The following is a 13,483-nucleotide window of genomic DNA, read 5'->3' as shown; positions in this document are numbered from 1 at the left end:
GTTACACGTGTGAAATGTCACTGCCTCTTACAGGGGCTTTGGAACTAAATCCAGATCACATTTCTAACTTCAGAAACAGGTTTTTTTTGGTTTTTGGTTTCTGTTTTTAACACTTAAGTCTCTTGCACAAGATCTTAGGATGATTCTCAAGGAAGCTCAGGCTGAGATGAGGGCGTTGGCCGGTGGCAGCTGCCTCATTGGTCTGTCTGGGGCAGAGCTGACAGCCCTCGTCGCAGTGTCGGCCGGGGCAGCTGTCCCAGCCCCTGGACTCCAGGGTGCACCAGATGATGCGGGGTCTCTCTGGCCCTCCAGTCTCAGTTACCCAGATACCGCACAGTTGGAAGGATGTGCTCGTTCCTGCGCTCCGTCATCGTCGTCTGTCCGTCCGGCCGTTCATCCGTTGAGTGCCTCCTCTGTGCCGGGCTCCATTCTAGGCCTGGGGTCAGAGCAGGAGTGACAGGGCAAAGCCTCTGTCCTCGGGGAGTTGCTCCCAGGGCAGGTGGGCATTCAGTACAGAAGGATGGGTGCAGAGCTGGGGTGCGGGTGGACATGGGGCCCTGCTCTCCCCTGGGGTGGGGCAGGGGGCTTCCCGGAGGAAGTGCTGTTTGTGCTAGACCTGGAGGGTGGGGAGTGTGCCAGGGGTCTAGCTCACTGGAGACCCCGGTGGGGGGCATGGCTGGTTGGGGACTGACCTGAGGCCAGGACAAGGGCAAGGTGTCACATGGGCCAGAGCATCGCTGCAGCCACACTGTGTAGGACCCGCAAGGCCACGGCAGCAGCCAAGTCTGTCTCCTGAGGGCAGCAGGGAGTCATCTGAGGGCTTCAAGCAGCAGGGAAACATGATCTTTTTAAGATTTAACTAAGGAGAACGGCAGGGGACATGTGGAACAATCCAGGCTGGGGGTGCACAGGAGGGGGTGACGAGGTCACACCTATTGGTCTCGCCTACCCCAAGCTTCATCTTGATGGCCCTACATGGACAGGCGGTCCTAGTCTAGTTGTCACACACTCGTTAGAAGGAACGGTGGCTGAGCTTTAGGTCACGAACGACACTGTCATTTGCACGCACACCTGGGGGTCGGTGCCTGTCATGTGTGCGTGTGCGTGTGGGCTCGCGCGTGTCGGGGCTGAGTGTGCTTGTTGGCCCACCCGCTCACGCAGCCCCACGGTGGCACCGTCCATCCATCTGCCTGAGTCCTTCCTCCCTTGCACCTTGATCTCCTGACCCCCACGTGGCCGGCCACAGGGCCCTGCCCGAGCGCGGTCCCATTGCCGCCTCATCAGCAGCCGCCACCCGGGCTGGGCTCCCTGCCTCTGGGGGGTGAATCCGTGAGCAGCTCCTGCCCACCGGGGCACGGTGAACCCGTGATCTGGCACCAAGAGACTTTGCTCGGGGGCACTGGGCCGGGCCGGCTGCCTGGGCCTTCGTCACATCAGGCTGTTTCTCTCACGACTCCTTGTTCCTCTCTCCCTGGAGGGTGATGCTGGGACACCAGGCGTGGCCCCAGCAGGTCCTCAGAGGGTCCTGTCCCACATCTGCGGGGGCAGGCGGCCATCTGGGTGTGTGGCCCTCACTCTTTTCTGCCTCCCTGATGTGCCCAGGACTGGCAGTTGGCCTGGACCCCCAGGGCTATGGAAACCCTGACTTCTGCTGGCTTTCTCTTCGCGACACCCTGATCTGGAGCTTTGCCGGGCCCATTGGAACCGTTATAATCGTGAGTGCTGGGGCCGTCACAGGAACCGAGACTCTCAGAGACACAGCAGCCCAGGTGCCCAAGGGGGCATCGGCTGCAAGGGGTGTTTGGGGCTGGCTGGGGTCACTAGCTCCTCTGAGCAGCTGGGGTGAGGCAGGTGGGGCTCATCTCATGGTAATGGTCACCAAAGCTGCCAGACTGTTCTGGGCCTTGTGCTCAGGTCCATGGATTCCGGGTTACATGTCACGTCCACTGTGAGACTGCTGCGTGTCCAGCTCCCAGGCGGGTCCCCATGCAGGCAGGCTGGGTGTGGTCGGCCCTGCCAGGACAGCTGGGGGAGGGATGCAGCCTGGCCACGGGACAGCCTCGCCCCACAGGCCACCAGCCCGAGGCCACCTCCTCCAGCAGGACCTCCCTGAGGCACGGGATGAGGTTCCTCAGAAGCTTTCAGCCACGACAAGACGGAAGAGTTGGCCACCTTACCTTGTTTTTTTGTTTTGATTTTTTCAGATCAATACAGTCATTTTTATCCTGTCTGCAAAGGTTTCCTGCCAAAGAAAGCACCATTATTATGAGAGAAAAGGGGTCGTGTAAGTTGGGACCGAACCTGACTGCTGGGGTGGGACTAATGCAGAGCTGATCCTGCCCGCCCACAGTCAGCTGGGCTCTGAGACCCCCAGATGTCCAGCTTACACACCGGGAGGGTCCCATATTCAAGGTCAGACACACTGTCCATGCTAAGGTGCCTGGAAACACCAGGGTAGAGCCTGGCAGGGTGGGGCTGGGGGAGATGGAACTTTCCAGGTTGGTGGTGATGGTTATGCTGGTGCTGCAGGAGTGGAGAAGACCCCCAGCTAGAGGGTGTGGCGTGAAAACGGGCCCAGCACTGGGGAACCTCCAACGTTTCAGGGTTGGGGGAGGAGAGGGGACCCACCACGCCACTGAAGGAGCAGGCAGGGCCTGGTGTTCAGGAGCCATGACAGGGTCAGGAGAAGATGACGGGGGATGTCCGGTGGGTGACCATGAGGCCCTGATGACCTGTTTCAGCAGAGATGGGGCTGAGCCAGGGGGCAGGAGATGGGCTGACGCACAAGAAGGGGCCTCAGGGAGGGGTGTGAGTCTCCTGGCCCCTGGAGAAGATGGCAGAGACACTCTGAGATGGGTGGCAGAGGGGGAGACAGGGTGGGCGGGGTCCTGGGGCCCTGAGCCCCCTGCCTGAGCCTGGTCACTTCCTCCATGGCTTCAGCTTTATCCTTCACTCAGTCCCTCCACAGCCAGGACAGGGTACCGTTGCCATCCACGTTGACGGAAGGGAGACTGAGACAGGGAGCGGGAAGCCACTTGCAGGGTCACGGCAGCACGGGAACCCGCGGCGGGCAGGCCTGAGCACCCCTTGGTGCCTGCGCACGCACCTTCGAGCCCCCCACAAGCTAGCGCAGCCTGTGCACCGGGCACCGCGGCTCCACCCTGGGTCGCCCTCAGAGTGCCGTGGGCAGCAGCTCGCCTTAGTTGTCGTGGCTCACAGTTTCTTGCTTTGCCCTGTCTGTCTCGCTCCCCATGTGAGCCGGGGCCGGGCTCACGAAGGTGATCAGAAAGCGTTTGGGGAGGGGAAGGAGGCAGGGAGGGTGGACGCGTGGACGGATGGATGGACGGATGGATGCATGGGAGGAGGAGGGGGCTGTGGCTCATGCCGCCCCTGTCCCCGGCAGCTCCCTGCTGAGGACGTCCTTCCTCCTGCTGCTGCTCGTGAGCGCCACCTGGCTGCTGGGGCTGCTGGCCGTGAACAGCGACGTGCTCAGCTTCCACTACCTCTTTGCCACCTTCAGCTGCTTACAGGTGGGCGCGGTCCGGTGCCCCGAGGGCCTCTGCAGGGCAGCCCTGAGGGACAAGCACAGCAACACTGTGGTCGCTGTTCCAGTGCAGCTGCAGTGCGGGAAGCGGTGATGGTGAACCCTCCCTGCTCGTGGTCCCACCCCCAGAAAAGACCTGTTGCCCCGGACCCCCCTCTGTCCAGAGCCCTCCCCAGGACCCTATCCCGGGGTCCCCCTGTAGCTGTCAGGACATGGTCCTTGCTCAGCCAGTGCAGGGGCTCATTCCCTCCTCCCTGCCCTGTTTGGGGATGATGAACTGCGGCCAGGCCAGCACCCATCCTGTTTGTGTCCCAGGGAGGGGTGGTGGCCACTTATGGCTCACACCAAGGGCTGCCCAGCAAGGTGATTTATGACAAGCCAGGGTTCCCAGGTGGCCCCCAGAAGATTGTGGCCTTGGGTGGGGCCCTCACTGCCCACAATGTGCAGCTGCCCTGTCCAAGAAAGCAGCAGCCCTCGGGGGGGAGGCCTGGCGGGGCCTTGGTGGGCGTCCCCCAGGCCGTGCGGGCCAGGCCTGCTCCGTGTGCTCCGGCTGCCCACGTGGGTGGGCTGAGCTCGGGCGTTCACAGCAGGTGGGCAGACAGCCTGTGTGGCAGCGTTAGGAGCCTGAGGGCTGCCGGGGGCTGACCCTCCCTCCTCCTGCAGGGCCTCTTTGTCCTCCTGTTCCACTGTGTGCTCAACAGGGAGGTCCGGAAGCACCTGCGGGGGGTCCTCGCTGGGAAGAAGCCACACCTGGACGACTCGGCCACCACCAGGGCTACCCTGCTGACGGTAGGAGGTGCTGGGGACCCCACAGGCCTGGGAGCTGGTGGCACCGCACATGGCCAGGGGGTTATGGGGGGTACAAGGGCCAAGCCCCAGACACGGCTCTGCAGCCTGCATATCCCCCATGAGGGGCAGCACAGAGGTGACCACAGGGCACGGCATAGATCCTGATGCCTTCACTGTAGTCCTGGGAAAATGAGCAAAACCAGCCAGATAGGTCACAGTCAAATCACAGCCCCACTTTTAAGGTCTCGGGAAGATGGGGGCCTCGGCAGACAAGGACCCCAAACCGGAAGCAGGGGCTGGAGGAGCCCTGACCCCAGCACGGGCTGGGCAGTGCGCTCCCCTCGGCCTCCTGTTTGCAGCAAAGCTTCCCCTCTCTGTGCCGGCCCCTCCTGGGAGTGGGCAGGGGCTCAGCCCGCAGGCACGGAGGCCTTGCTGGAGGGACAGGGCCACCCTCTGCCCGGCCAATAACCAGCCCACCCTCCCCCCCAGCGCTCCCTCAACTGCAACAACACGTTCAGCGAGGGCCCCGACATGCTGCGCACGGCGCTGGGCGAGTCCACCGCCTCGCTGGACAGCACTGTCAGGTCAGGCGGCTTGGGGTGGGGGTGGGAGCAGCTCCTAGAAGGCCCTGGCTGTGTGCCCTGCCCCAGCGCTCCGGGGGCTGTGTGTGCCAATGTCCTTGGAACAGAGATGGGGCAGTGGTGGGGGGATCTTCCCATAACGCTGGGGCTGCATCACATCTTACTCTGGGTGGCGGTGCTGAGCCTGCCCTCCCTGCCCTCCCTAGGGACGAAGGGGTGCAGAAGCTCAGCGTGTCCTCTGGGCTGGCACGGGGTGGACATGGAGAGCCAGATCCATCCTTCGTCCCCAGGAGCTCCAAGATACCCCACGGTACAGTTTCTCCTGGAGAGCGGAGGCGCCTCAGGCTCGTTCCTGCTTGTCCCACATCCCGTCGGTCATTGGAGGATACATGTCCCTGAAACAGCATTAGCAGCCTCCACTTAGAGGGTTGGCAAGGACCTGTGGCCCAGTGCCAGGAACCTGCCCTGTCCTGCTGGTTCCTGAGCTGTCCCCTCTCCCCCCACAGGCCATGATTCAGACTCGGACAGCGAGCTGTCCCCGGATGAGCAGAGCAGCTCTTACGCCTCCTCACACTCGTCGGACAGCGAGGACGATGGCGCAGAGGCCGAGGACAAATGGGACACAGCCCCGGGCCCTGTCCACAGCACCCCCAAAGGTGAGCGAGCAGGCACAGCGGGCCAGGCTGGGCAGCGGGCGGCCAGGCAGGCTCTGGCCCCAGGAGGGCCCTCCACGGCCTCCACCCAGCAGAGACGGCAGTGCTTGGGGGTCCCAGAGGACTGTCACTGCTAGGACCGGTGAAACAGCCAGAGGGCAGCCACTGTGAGCCTACCGGGTGTCGGGGTGCAGTGGGGAGACCACAGCCAGGGCCAGTCTGGGACCCTGCCTCTCTGGGCCTGCAGGTTGGGGAACGGTGGGTTCCCCAGACCTGGAACTTCCCGGGGACACAGCTTTCAGTGGCTGGGCCCAGCTGCCTGCTGAGTGTTGCTCTTGTGCCTCAGTGGACGCCGTGGCCAACCACATCCCAGCTGGCTGGCCGGACGAGAGCCTGGTGGGGAGCGACAGTGAGGAGCAGGGCGATCAGCCCCCCCTGAAGGTGGAGACCAAGGTCAGCGTGGAGCTGCACCGGGAGGGGCACGGCAGTCACCGGGGTGACTGCCCCCCAGACCTGGAGAGCCCCGCCAAGCCTGCAGCGGCGCTCAGCAGCCAGCCCCCGGAGCAGAGGAAAGGTGCCTCGGGCGCGGCCGGGCTGCCCTGGGAGCTGCAGGACCTGGAAGGGCCAGTCCCTCGTCCAGAGGGTGGGGACTGGGGGTGGGTCCAAGCAGGGACAGGAAGGGTGAAACATGGGGTGGGGCCCAAGTGGGTCCTGTGGGCCGCCAGGGCAGGAAGACGTGGCTGTCCGTCCTACACGCCACCTGTCTTTGAGAACCAGCAGGGCTGAGGCTTGTTCAGGCACAGGGACCGGCCCAGTCTGAGTCCTCTGCACGAGGCTGTGCCCGCCTGAACGTGACCTGGTCGTGTCTCCCTCCTCCCAGGCATCTTGAAAAATAAGGTCACCTACCCGCCACCGCTGACGGAGCAGAAGCTGAAGGGCCGGCTCCGGGAAAAGCTGGCCGACTGTGAGCAGAGCCCCGCATCCTCGCGCACGTCCTCCCCGGGCTCCGGCGACGCACTTGCCCCCGACTGTGCCATCACCGTCAAGACCCCGCGGAGGGAGCCGGTGCGCGAGCACCTCAATGGGGTGGCCATGAACGTGCGCACAGGGAGCGCCCAGGCCCATGGCTCCGACTCGGAGTGAGTGGCCTCAGTGGGGTTGTGGGGCCGGGGGGTGAACTGCAGCCAGCTTCCCCTTGTCTCAGCCGGAGGAGAGAAGGGACAGCAGTCAGGAGCCTGGTGCTCATGTCACCCAGAGCCCAGAGCACAGGGGAAGCCCAGGCAGGGGCCAAGGGGTTGCAGCACGGGTCACGGGAAACTGTCCAGACATGGACCGTCCCTGTCCTGGGGGTGGGGGCTGCACTAGCCAAGCCTCTGAAGTCCTGACCAGCCCTGAAATCCTAGGACTCGAGGGCCAGCCCCTTTACATTTGAAACATATATAACCCATTTATTCGTGAAGTTTAAACTGAGCAGTTGCAATAAATCATGGCTGTTACTAGGTGTATCAATTGGTAACAATTTTGCATGCAATTCAATTGACTTTGTAGTCAATACCAATCGTTGCATTCTTTTGATATTCGGCATTTTGTCTCACCATTTTAAAATATAACCAAACAAATTAGACACACCTAGTTTTATTCATTTGTCCAATCAAAAAAGAAAATGCCACGTTTACCAATAACTATGTTTAATGTAGACCTTTCTACTGCATTATTGTCTTCCCGAAATACATTTTATTAGAAATCTTCATAATGAGAATCTATTGATAGTAAATTTTCCCAATGGTTTATTTATTCAACTTGAGAATGACATGAGAAAATGTATTTATTCTTGGGGCGGCCCGGTGGCGCACTGCTACAGTGCGCCGCGTGGGAAGCACGGCGGCGCTCCCGCCCGAGGGTTCGGATCCCACATACAGACCGGTTCCCGCTCACTGGCTGAGCGAGGCGCGGGAGCAGCTCCGGGGGTTGCGGTCCCATTGCCGGTCCCCGGTCCGGTGCGGGGGCGACACTGAGGGTTGCGATCCGTTGCCGGACACGGAAAAAGACAAAAAAAAAAAAAAAATCCTAGGACTCGAGGCCCTGCTGAGGGATGGGCCCAGGATCATTTCTGCCCTGTTGCACGGCTGAGGAGACTGAGGCTCCCAGAGGCTCCCAGCCGCTCCCAGCCGCTCCCAGCTACAGCAGCTGCAGGCCTCTCTCCATTGCTCCTCCTTACAGACTTGCAAGGGAAGAGCAAAGCCCAGGATCCAGGTCTTGTAGAATAGCCTTCCTAAAAATCCTAAAAGATGCAAGCGTGGTTTCTAGCCTTGCTACTCCATGCTCTGCTGAGAGGCTGGCAGCGTGGAGGACACCTGGCGGGCCTGGGCGTCAGGACCGTGGCCCGCGTGCATGAGTCCGCCCTCTGGAGCCCCCAGGCCTCCCCTGTGCACTGAGTGGGGGGCTTTGCCCCTGCATGGCCTTGGGCCCTCCACCTGCCATCCTCACTGACGCTTTGCCTGCCTGATGGCTTCTTCCCACACACAGAGGCAGTAACGAAACCTCAATTTGAACCATCAGGAAACCGTGAGGCCAGCCCATCACCTCCACACAGGCCACTGCATCTGCGTCTTCAGCCTGTGGAGTGAAGCAGGCCCTGGTGTGGGGGTCTCCGCGGTGGCATCCCCGTGACTGATGGTCCAGACGCAAAGCTCTTGTCTCTCTCAGGGGCTCTGGGCCCGTCAGACTCTGTGACAAGTGCCAAAGCCCACAGGCATGAGGGAGGTGTGGACTCCCAGGCTGGCACAGCTTGGTCCTCAGACTGCAGACAGAGCCAAAGCTTGCCACGCATGAGAGGAGCCACCCAGCCGGGCCCGATGGCGTGCCAGGTTTCAGGGATGCCAAGGACAGACTGCAGACTGAGGTCTGACTGCTCATATGGCATCTCCCTACAGTGCAGGCCCACGGCCGGTGGCCTCGACAGCCCTCTGCAAAGGCACCCCTTGTCCTAAAGCAAATTCCTTTGCTATGTTGAAAAGGTGTACATACTTTTATATATTTGTATGGGATTCAGAAGGTGAAAACCTGTGTATATTTTGCATTTGTACTGACTTTGTTGATCCTGGGAGATGTGTGGAACGATCTCTCACTATTTTTTATATCAGGAAGATTGCACAGTTGTACTTGAATGTGGCATGCATTGATGCACCTGGGGTCCCAGCAGATCAGAGGTGGGAAGTACGTGGTGGGCAGTGAGGCGAAAACTGAGTGGTCAGAAGTTCTCAGCTGCTGTCAGCCAGCGAGCAACAAGCCCACAGGCATCCCTGCGGGCTCCTGAGCTCACAGCACGTTTGCTTTGGAGTGTGTGTGCCCTCCACTGCCATCGGCCCTGACGGGTGTGGATCCAAGACCGGGTGATCTGGGACTGGGCAGGAGCCCAGTGAGCATTCTACTGCAGGCGGGTTCCTTTGTCCCTCTGCTCCTGCTCTCAGTGGGATCGTTAAGCATTCACGCGTTCCCAATTCAGATGGAGGCATGAGGTCTTCCAGGGTGTCATTTCTTCCTGCCAATTTTCTAGTTCTTTTAGATTCCAAGGATCTCCAAGCAGGCTGGGGTCCCACCCCCAGAGTCTGATCAATTACTTCATTTTGCTTTTAATGGCCAATTGTGCAATGGGACAAAGCCCCAGCCACACTCTTCAATGGGTACCAAATTGTTTTTGGAAACTCATACCAAGAACCAACTGTGACTGTCCCACGGCGGGCATTTGGCACAGCATGGCCTGAGGGGCTGTGGAATGGGTCATGGAATTATTCAGACATGTTTTATTTCAGTGTTTCCTTTGTTCTGCAGACGAGGTGCCCAAATAAGTGATCAGCACAGCTGCTTCCAAATATGAGAAACCATAAAATAGGATGAAAATCAAGTAAGATCCAAAGGTTTCCCTATTGTATAAGTTTCACATTTCATTCTTATGAAAATGTAAGCACTGTTAATGAATGATTACATGAGAGAGGGAAAGTTTATCTGAAAAGGTTTGAGACACGAGAATGGAATGAAATGAGATCTCCAAGTCCTCACACCTGAATGAATTACAAATGTGCCTTAGCGGGCGAGTGGCCTTCTGGAGACCCACACAATAGTCTCTGCAAATGCTGCCGCCAGTGAGACGTTTTCTGAGTCCAAGGAGGTTTCGCTGTTGCTGGGTCTTTGAACACTCCACTTGAATATTACTGCTGACTGTTCTGCAACTGGATTTTAACCCTCGAGGTGTAGTTTTGAATTTGTTCAGAACTGTTACCAAAAAAACAATTGTCAGTTTTATTAAGACAGGAAAAGTTAAACCTATTTTTATGACTTTTATGAGATTAGACACTGGAGATTTTTAAGAAATGTGTATTTATTAATGTTCAGGACACTGGAATTTCAACACCAATGAGAAGAGAGTCTACAATAAATTAAGATTTTTGAATTTGTACCTCTGCTGTGTTGGTTCCCCCCACACCCCTGCTCCCCCTTCCTTTCTAAGGTGGCACGGGGGACACTGACAGCACGACAGGCTGCTCGCGGGACGTGGGTGGCTGGCCCTGTGGGGTGTTGTGCCAGACCTCTTCCTTCTTCACGCCTGCCATGGCCTGGGTGGGCTGTATTTGGTGTTTCCTGAAGTTCTTGAATCTGTAAATTATAACTTTCACCAAATTTGGGAAATTTTTGGCCATTCAGTTTTTTCCCTTGCACTAAACTCTCTCCTCTCCTTCTAGGGCTCCAGTGGCACAAATCTTAGCCCCATCGATACTGTCCCACAGGTCCCTGAGGCTCTTTTTACATTCTTTCTCTGTTCTCCAGATTTGACCATTCCTGGTGGTCTGTCTTCAAGTCTACTGAGTCCTCTGTCATCTCCACTCTGCTACTGAGCCCATCCAGTGAATTTAAGTTTTAAACTTAAAACTCCATTTGTTTCTTTTTTCTACTTTTCATTTCTGTGTTGAGGACTTTGGGCTTTCAGTTCATTTTAAGAGCTTTTCCTTTTGCCTCATGGAGCATGGTAAATTCATATTTGCCTCATAGTTACTTGTTTGTTTGTTTTTTTTTGGTGGCTGGCTGGTATGGGTGTCCAAACGCTTGACCTTGGTGTTCTAACACCATGCTCTCATCAACTGGCCTAACTGGCCATTTTCTATTTTTTGATAATTTGCACACGTGGCCATCTTGGGGCTGTGAAGTCTGCTGGTTGTCTTTTGGCATTTCCTGGTTCTTCATGTGCTGAGTAGTTTGAATCCTCAGTCAGCATGTTAAAGGTGTGAGACTCTGGGCCATGTTAAAACTCTCATTGTAAATGTTAGTTTCAGGAGCCAGCAACTCAGGTTGCAACTACTAGCTCTGTCTCACGCTCTGCATGGTGGGCTGCAGCACCGGGTCGGTTGTCAAGCCTTCACCATGCTGTTTTGGGTCCATCCGTGCACCCACATGTGGGGAGCCAGGACCGCGTCGGCATGTGGGACTCAGGGTCTGCTTTGTAGCTCTATGCTCCTGGGATTCGCCTCACACTCTGGCTTCTGGGGCCCCTTTCCTAGATTCCTGAGTTCCAGCCACCTGCATTGTACCCCAGTTGGACCACCCTCAGGGAAAAGCAGTGAGAGTAAAGAGAGTAATGGTGGGAAAGTAATGGTGATCCCCCCTCGACGCTCTTCAGCCCGCAGGGCCCCCTTCCCCAGACCTCTCTGGGACATGGAGACAGCTGTGCCCACTGGGGAGAGAGGCACAACCAGTCAAGAGGCTGCGCAGCTGGAGCCTAGGGGGCCCGGGGGGCAGAGTTGTTGTGTCCTCTCCTTCCTCCACTGGCCACTGAGGCAGGCCTGGCCGGCAGGAGGGGCAGAACCGACCAGGGGCTGCAGAGGGCAGCCTCACTGCCTGCCAGCTTGGTGCTCATGCCAACTTCGCCTGGCCACCCCCCTCCCTCCTGCCCATGTTTCTGTGTCCTGGGAGGGTCAGCCTCGAGCAGATCATCATGGGTACTGTGGGGACTATCTTGGGGGCCGTGGCTTAGACCTCAGTCCCCAGGCAAGAGGCCCAGCCACAGCAGCACATCAGGGGAAACTCGAGCCCTGGAGGCTCTGCACTGCCCTTTGAGCTGGCAGAACAAAGCGGTATTTCAGCCCCAGCCTCCGTGCCCAGCTGGACTGAGGGTCCCCAGGGGCCAGTGGGCCTGTCCGGTTCCCACCAGCTAGCACAACCTCTCCATGATGGGCGCTGAGTTCTGGCCTATCCCAGTGAGGGCTGCCATCCAGGGCTAAGTCAGGCCCATTTCTTCATCTGGAACAGCGGGTGATCTCAGAAGCCTCCTGATCCTCAGGACACTCTCTGTTGGGTGGGGACCCTGGCTGGAAGGAAGTGCTGGGGGCCAGCATGTGAAGGGCAGGGGGACAGGAGGAGGGCTGGGGAAGAGGGCAGCTGAGGCTGGGGGCTGACCCAGGACTGGGAGAAGCTAATGAGGGGCTGATCAGTGACTGTGCCATGGGGAGGGCAGCAGGGGCCTTAGCTCATGAGATGTCAGAGCTCCCTTCCTGCCCATGTGAGGTGGTCCCTGCTCCCCTATCTGCTGACATCCCTTGTCCCTGCGCTTCGCTCTGGCAGGCAGGGAGGCTGGCAGTGCCTTCTGACTGCTCTGCTCCGTCACAAGACCCACCCCAAGTGCAGCTTGCGGGCACTGGGGTTGGGGGGATGCAATAACTTCCATGTCTCATGGGGTTCCTACTGCAATGTCTTCCTCCTCCCCACGGGGTTTACAACTTCATGGGGCAGATGGAGGCAGAGTCCTCCCCTCCAAGCTGAGTCCCCTGGTTCCTCCCGGCCCCTACTGCAGACTGGGTGTCTGCGCCACTCCAGGAACTGGGGGGCCACTGAGGTGGGGCTGCCCTGTCCAGCTTCTGGGGTGACATGCTGGTGCCAGCTCACACACACTCAGTGGCCTCCAATCTGGAAGCTCCCCACGCCATGCTTGTTGCCCCACCATAGGCCCAGGCCAGCCTCTCCCAGACCAACTAAGCTAGCCATGGGGGCACTGCCTGGGCCCAGCATCCACCTACCTCATGCAACGTTGCTCCCAGCTGGCTTGGGTCTCCCCAGCAGTCTGCAGCCTCCCCACACCAGACCCAAGGGGGCTGTCCCCAAGTGTGGTGTCCAGTCCCTGTCAGAGAGACTAGGAGCCCCAGTGCCTGGCTGCTCCAGAGAACGACCCTGGGGCTCTGCAGTGGCCCTCTATCCTGAGGTTCTAATGAGAACCAAGGGCACCTGGTTAACTCCCTCTGGACGATGCCAGCTTTCAAAACCATGAGGAACAGACGCTCCCGGCCGGCTCAGCACTCAAGACAAGTGTCTTAGTCCTCAGTTCCTCCCGCAACGTGTTCATTTATCTCCATACTTCCTAAATCCAACTCTTCTCCCCACCTGCCACCCTCGTCCAAGCCTCTACAGCCTACCTGGTGTACTGTCCCCTCCTGTCTTCTTCCATCTGTACTTCACAGCAGCCAGAGGGATCTTCTCTAAAAACGTACATTGGGCAACCTCACTCCTGCTCAAAACCCTCCCAAGGTTTCCCCTTGCGTCCAAAAGGAGGCCCCTCCTCACTACAGCCACCAGGCCCTGCCCTGGCAGAGGCTCCTGGTCCTCCCAGATCCGGCTCCCCCACTCTCCCAGCCTCCCTTGTGGTCAGGGGTGGGCTCTAGGGACTGTGGCCAGGCCAGGCTGAGGCCCCGGGGTGGGTGTGTTTAGGTGTACTTGTCCCGATGTGCCTGCAGCCCCTGGCTCTGCACACACCCACACCCCACACGCAGGCGCTCCAGCAGCCCATCTCCCGGAACCATCTGCCAGGCTGCAGGGAGCAGCTGTTGGAGCCATGAGGGGGGAGGTGGAGCCCTGACTGACAACCCCGCCCCCCC

The 13,483-nt window shown here is 58.9% G+C and overlaps 1 protein-coding gene across 1 annotated transcript in view; it reads left to right on the top strand.

Annotated features, from left to right (window-relative positions):
• The window catches only part of CELSR1 (cadherin, EGF LAG seven-pass G-type receptor 1), a gene marked incomplete at its 5' end in the record, with an annotated part of 33,922 nt that extends 25,804 nt beyond the window's left edge, over positions 1 to 8,118 (top strand). The window contains 10 exons of the mRNA XM_008593897.1: positions 1,603 to 1,715; positions 2,205 to 2,284; positions 3,404 to 3,530; positions 4,208 to 4,333; positions 4,823 to 4,917; positions 5,121 to 5,224; positions 5,421 to 5,570; positions 5,914 to 6,141; positions 6,448 to 6,706; positions 8,094 to 8,118. Coding sequence (XP_008592119.1) covers positions 1,603 to 1,715; positions 2,205 to 2,284; positions 3,404 to 3,530; positions 4,208 to 4,333; positions 4,823 to 4,917; positions 5,121 to 5,224; positions 5,421 to 5,570; positions 5,914 to 6,141; positions 6,448 to 6,706; positions 8,094 to 8,118 — 1,307 coding nt within the window. The remainder of the gene's footprint in view (positions 1 to 1,602; positions 1,716 to 2,204; positions 2,285 to 3,403; positions 3,531 to 4,207; positions 4,334 to 4,822; positions 4,918 to 5,120; positions 5,225 to 5,420; positions 5,571 to 5,913; positions 6,142 to 6,447; positions 6,707 to 8,093) is intronic.
• Between the last annotated feature and the right edge of the window lie 5,365 nt (positions 8,119 to 13,483).

Source organism: Galeopterus variegatus, unplaced genomic scaffold, assembly GCF_000696425.1.
Source record: "Galeopterus variegatus unplaced genomic scaffold, G_variegatus-3.0.2 Scaffold9838, whole genome shotgun sequence".
Taxonomy (NCBI): domain Eukaryota; kingdom Metazoa; phylum Chordata; class Mammalia; order Dermoptera; family Cynocephalidae; genus Galeopterus; species Galeopterus variegatus.
The sequence above is the reverse complement of the archived record's forward strand: the minus strand, read 5'-3'. Positions and strand labels throughout refer to the sequence as shown.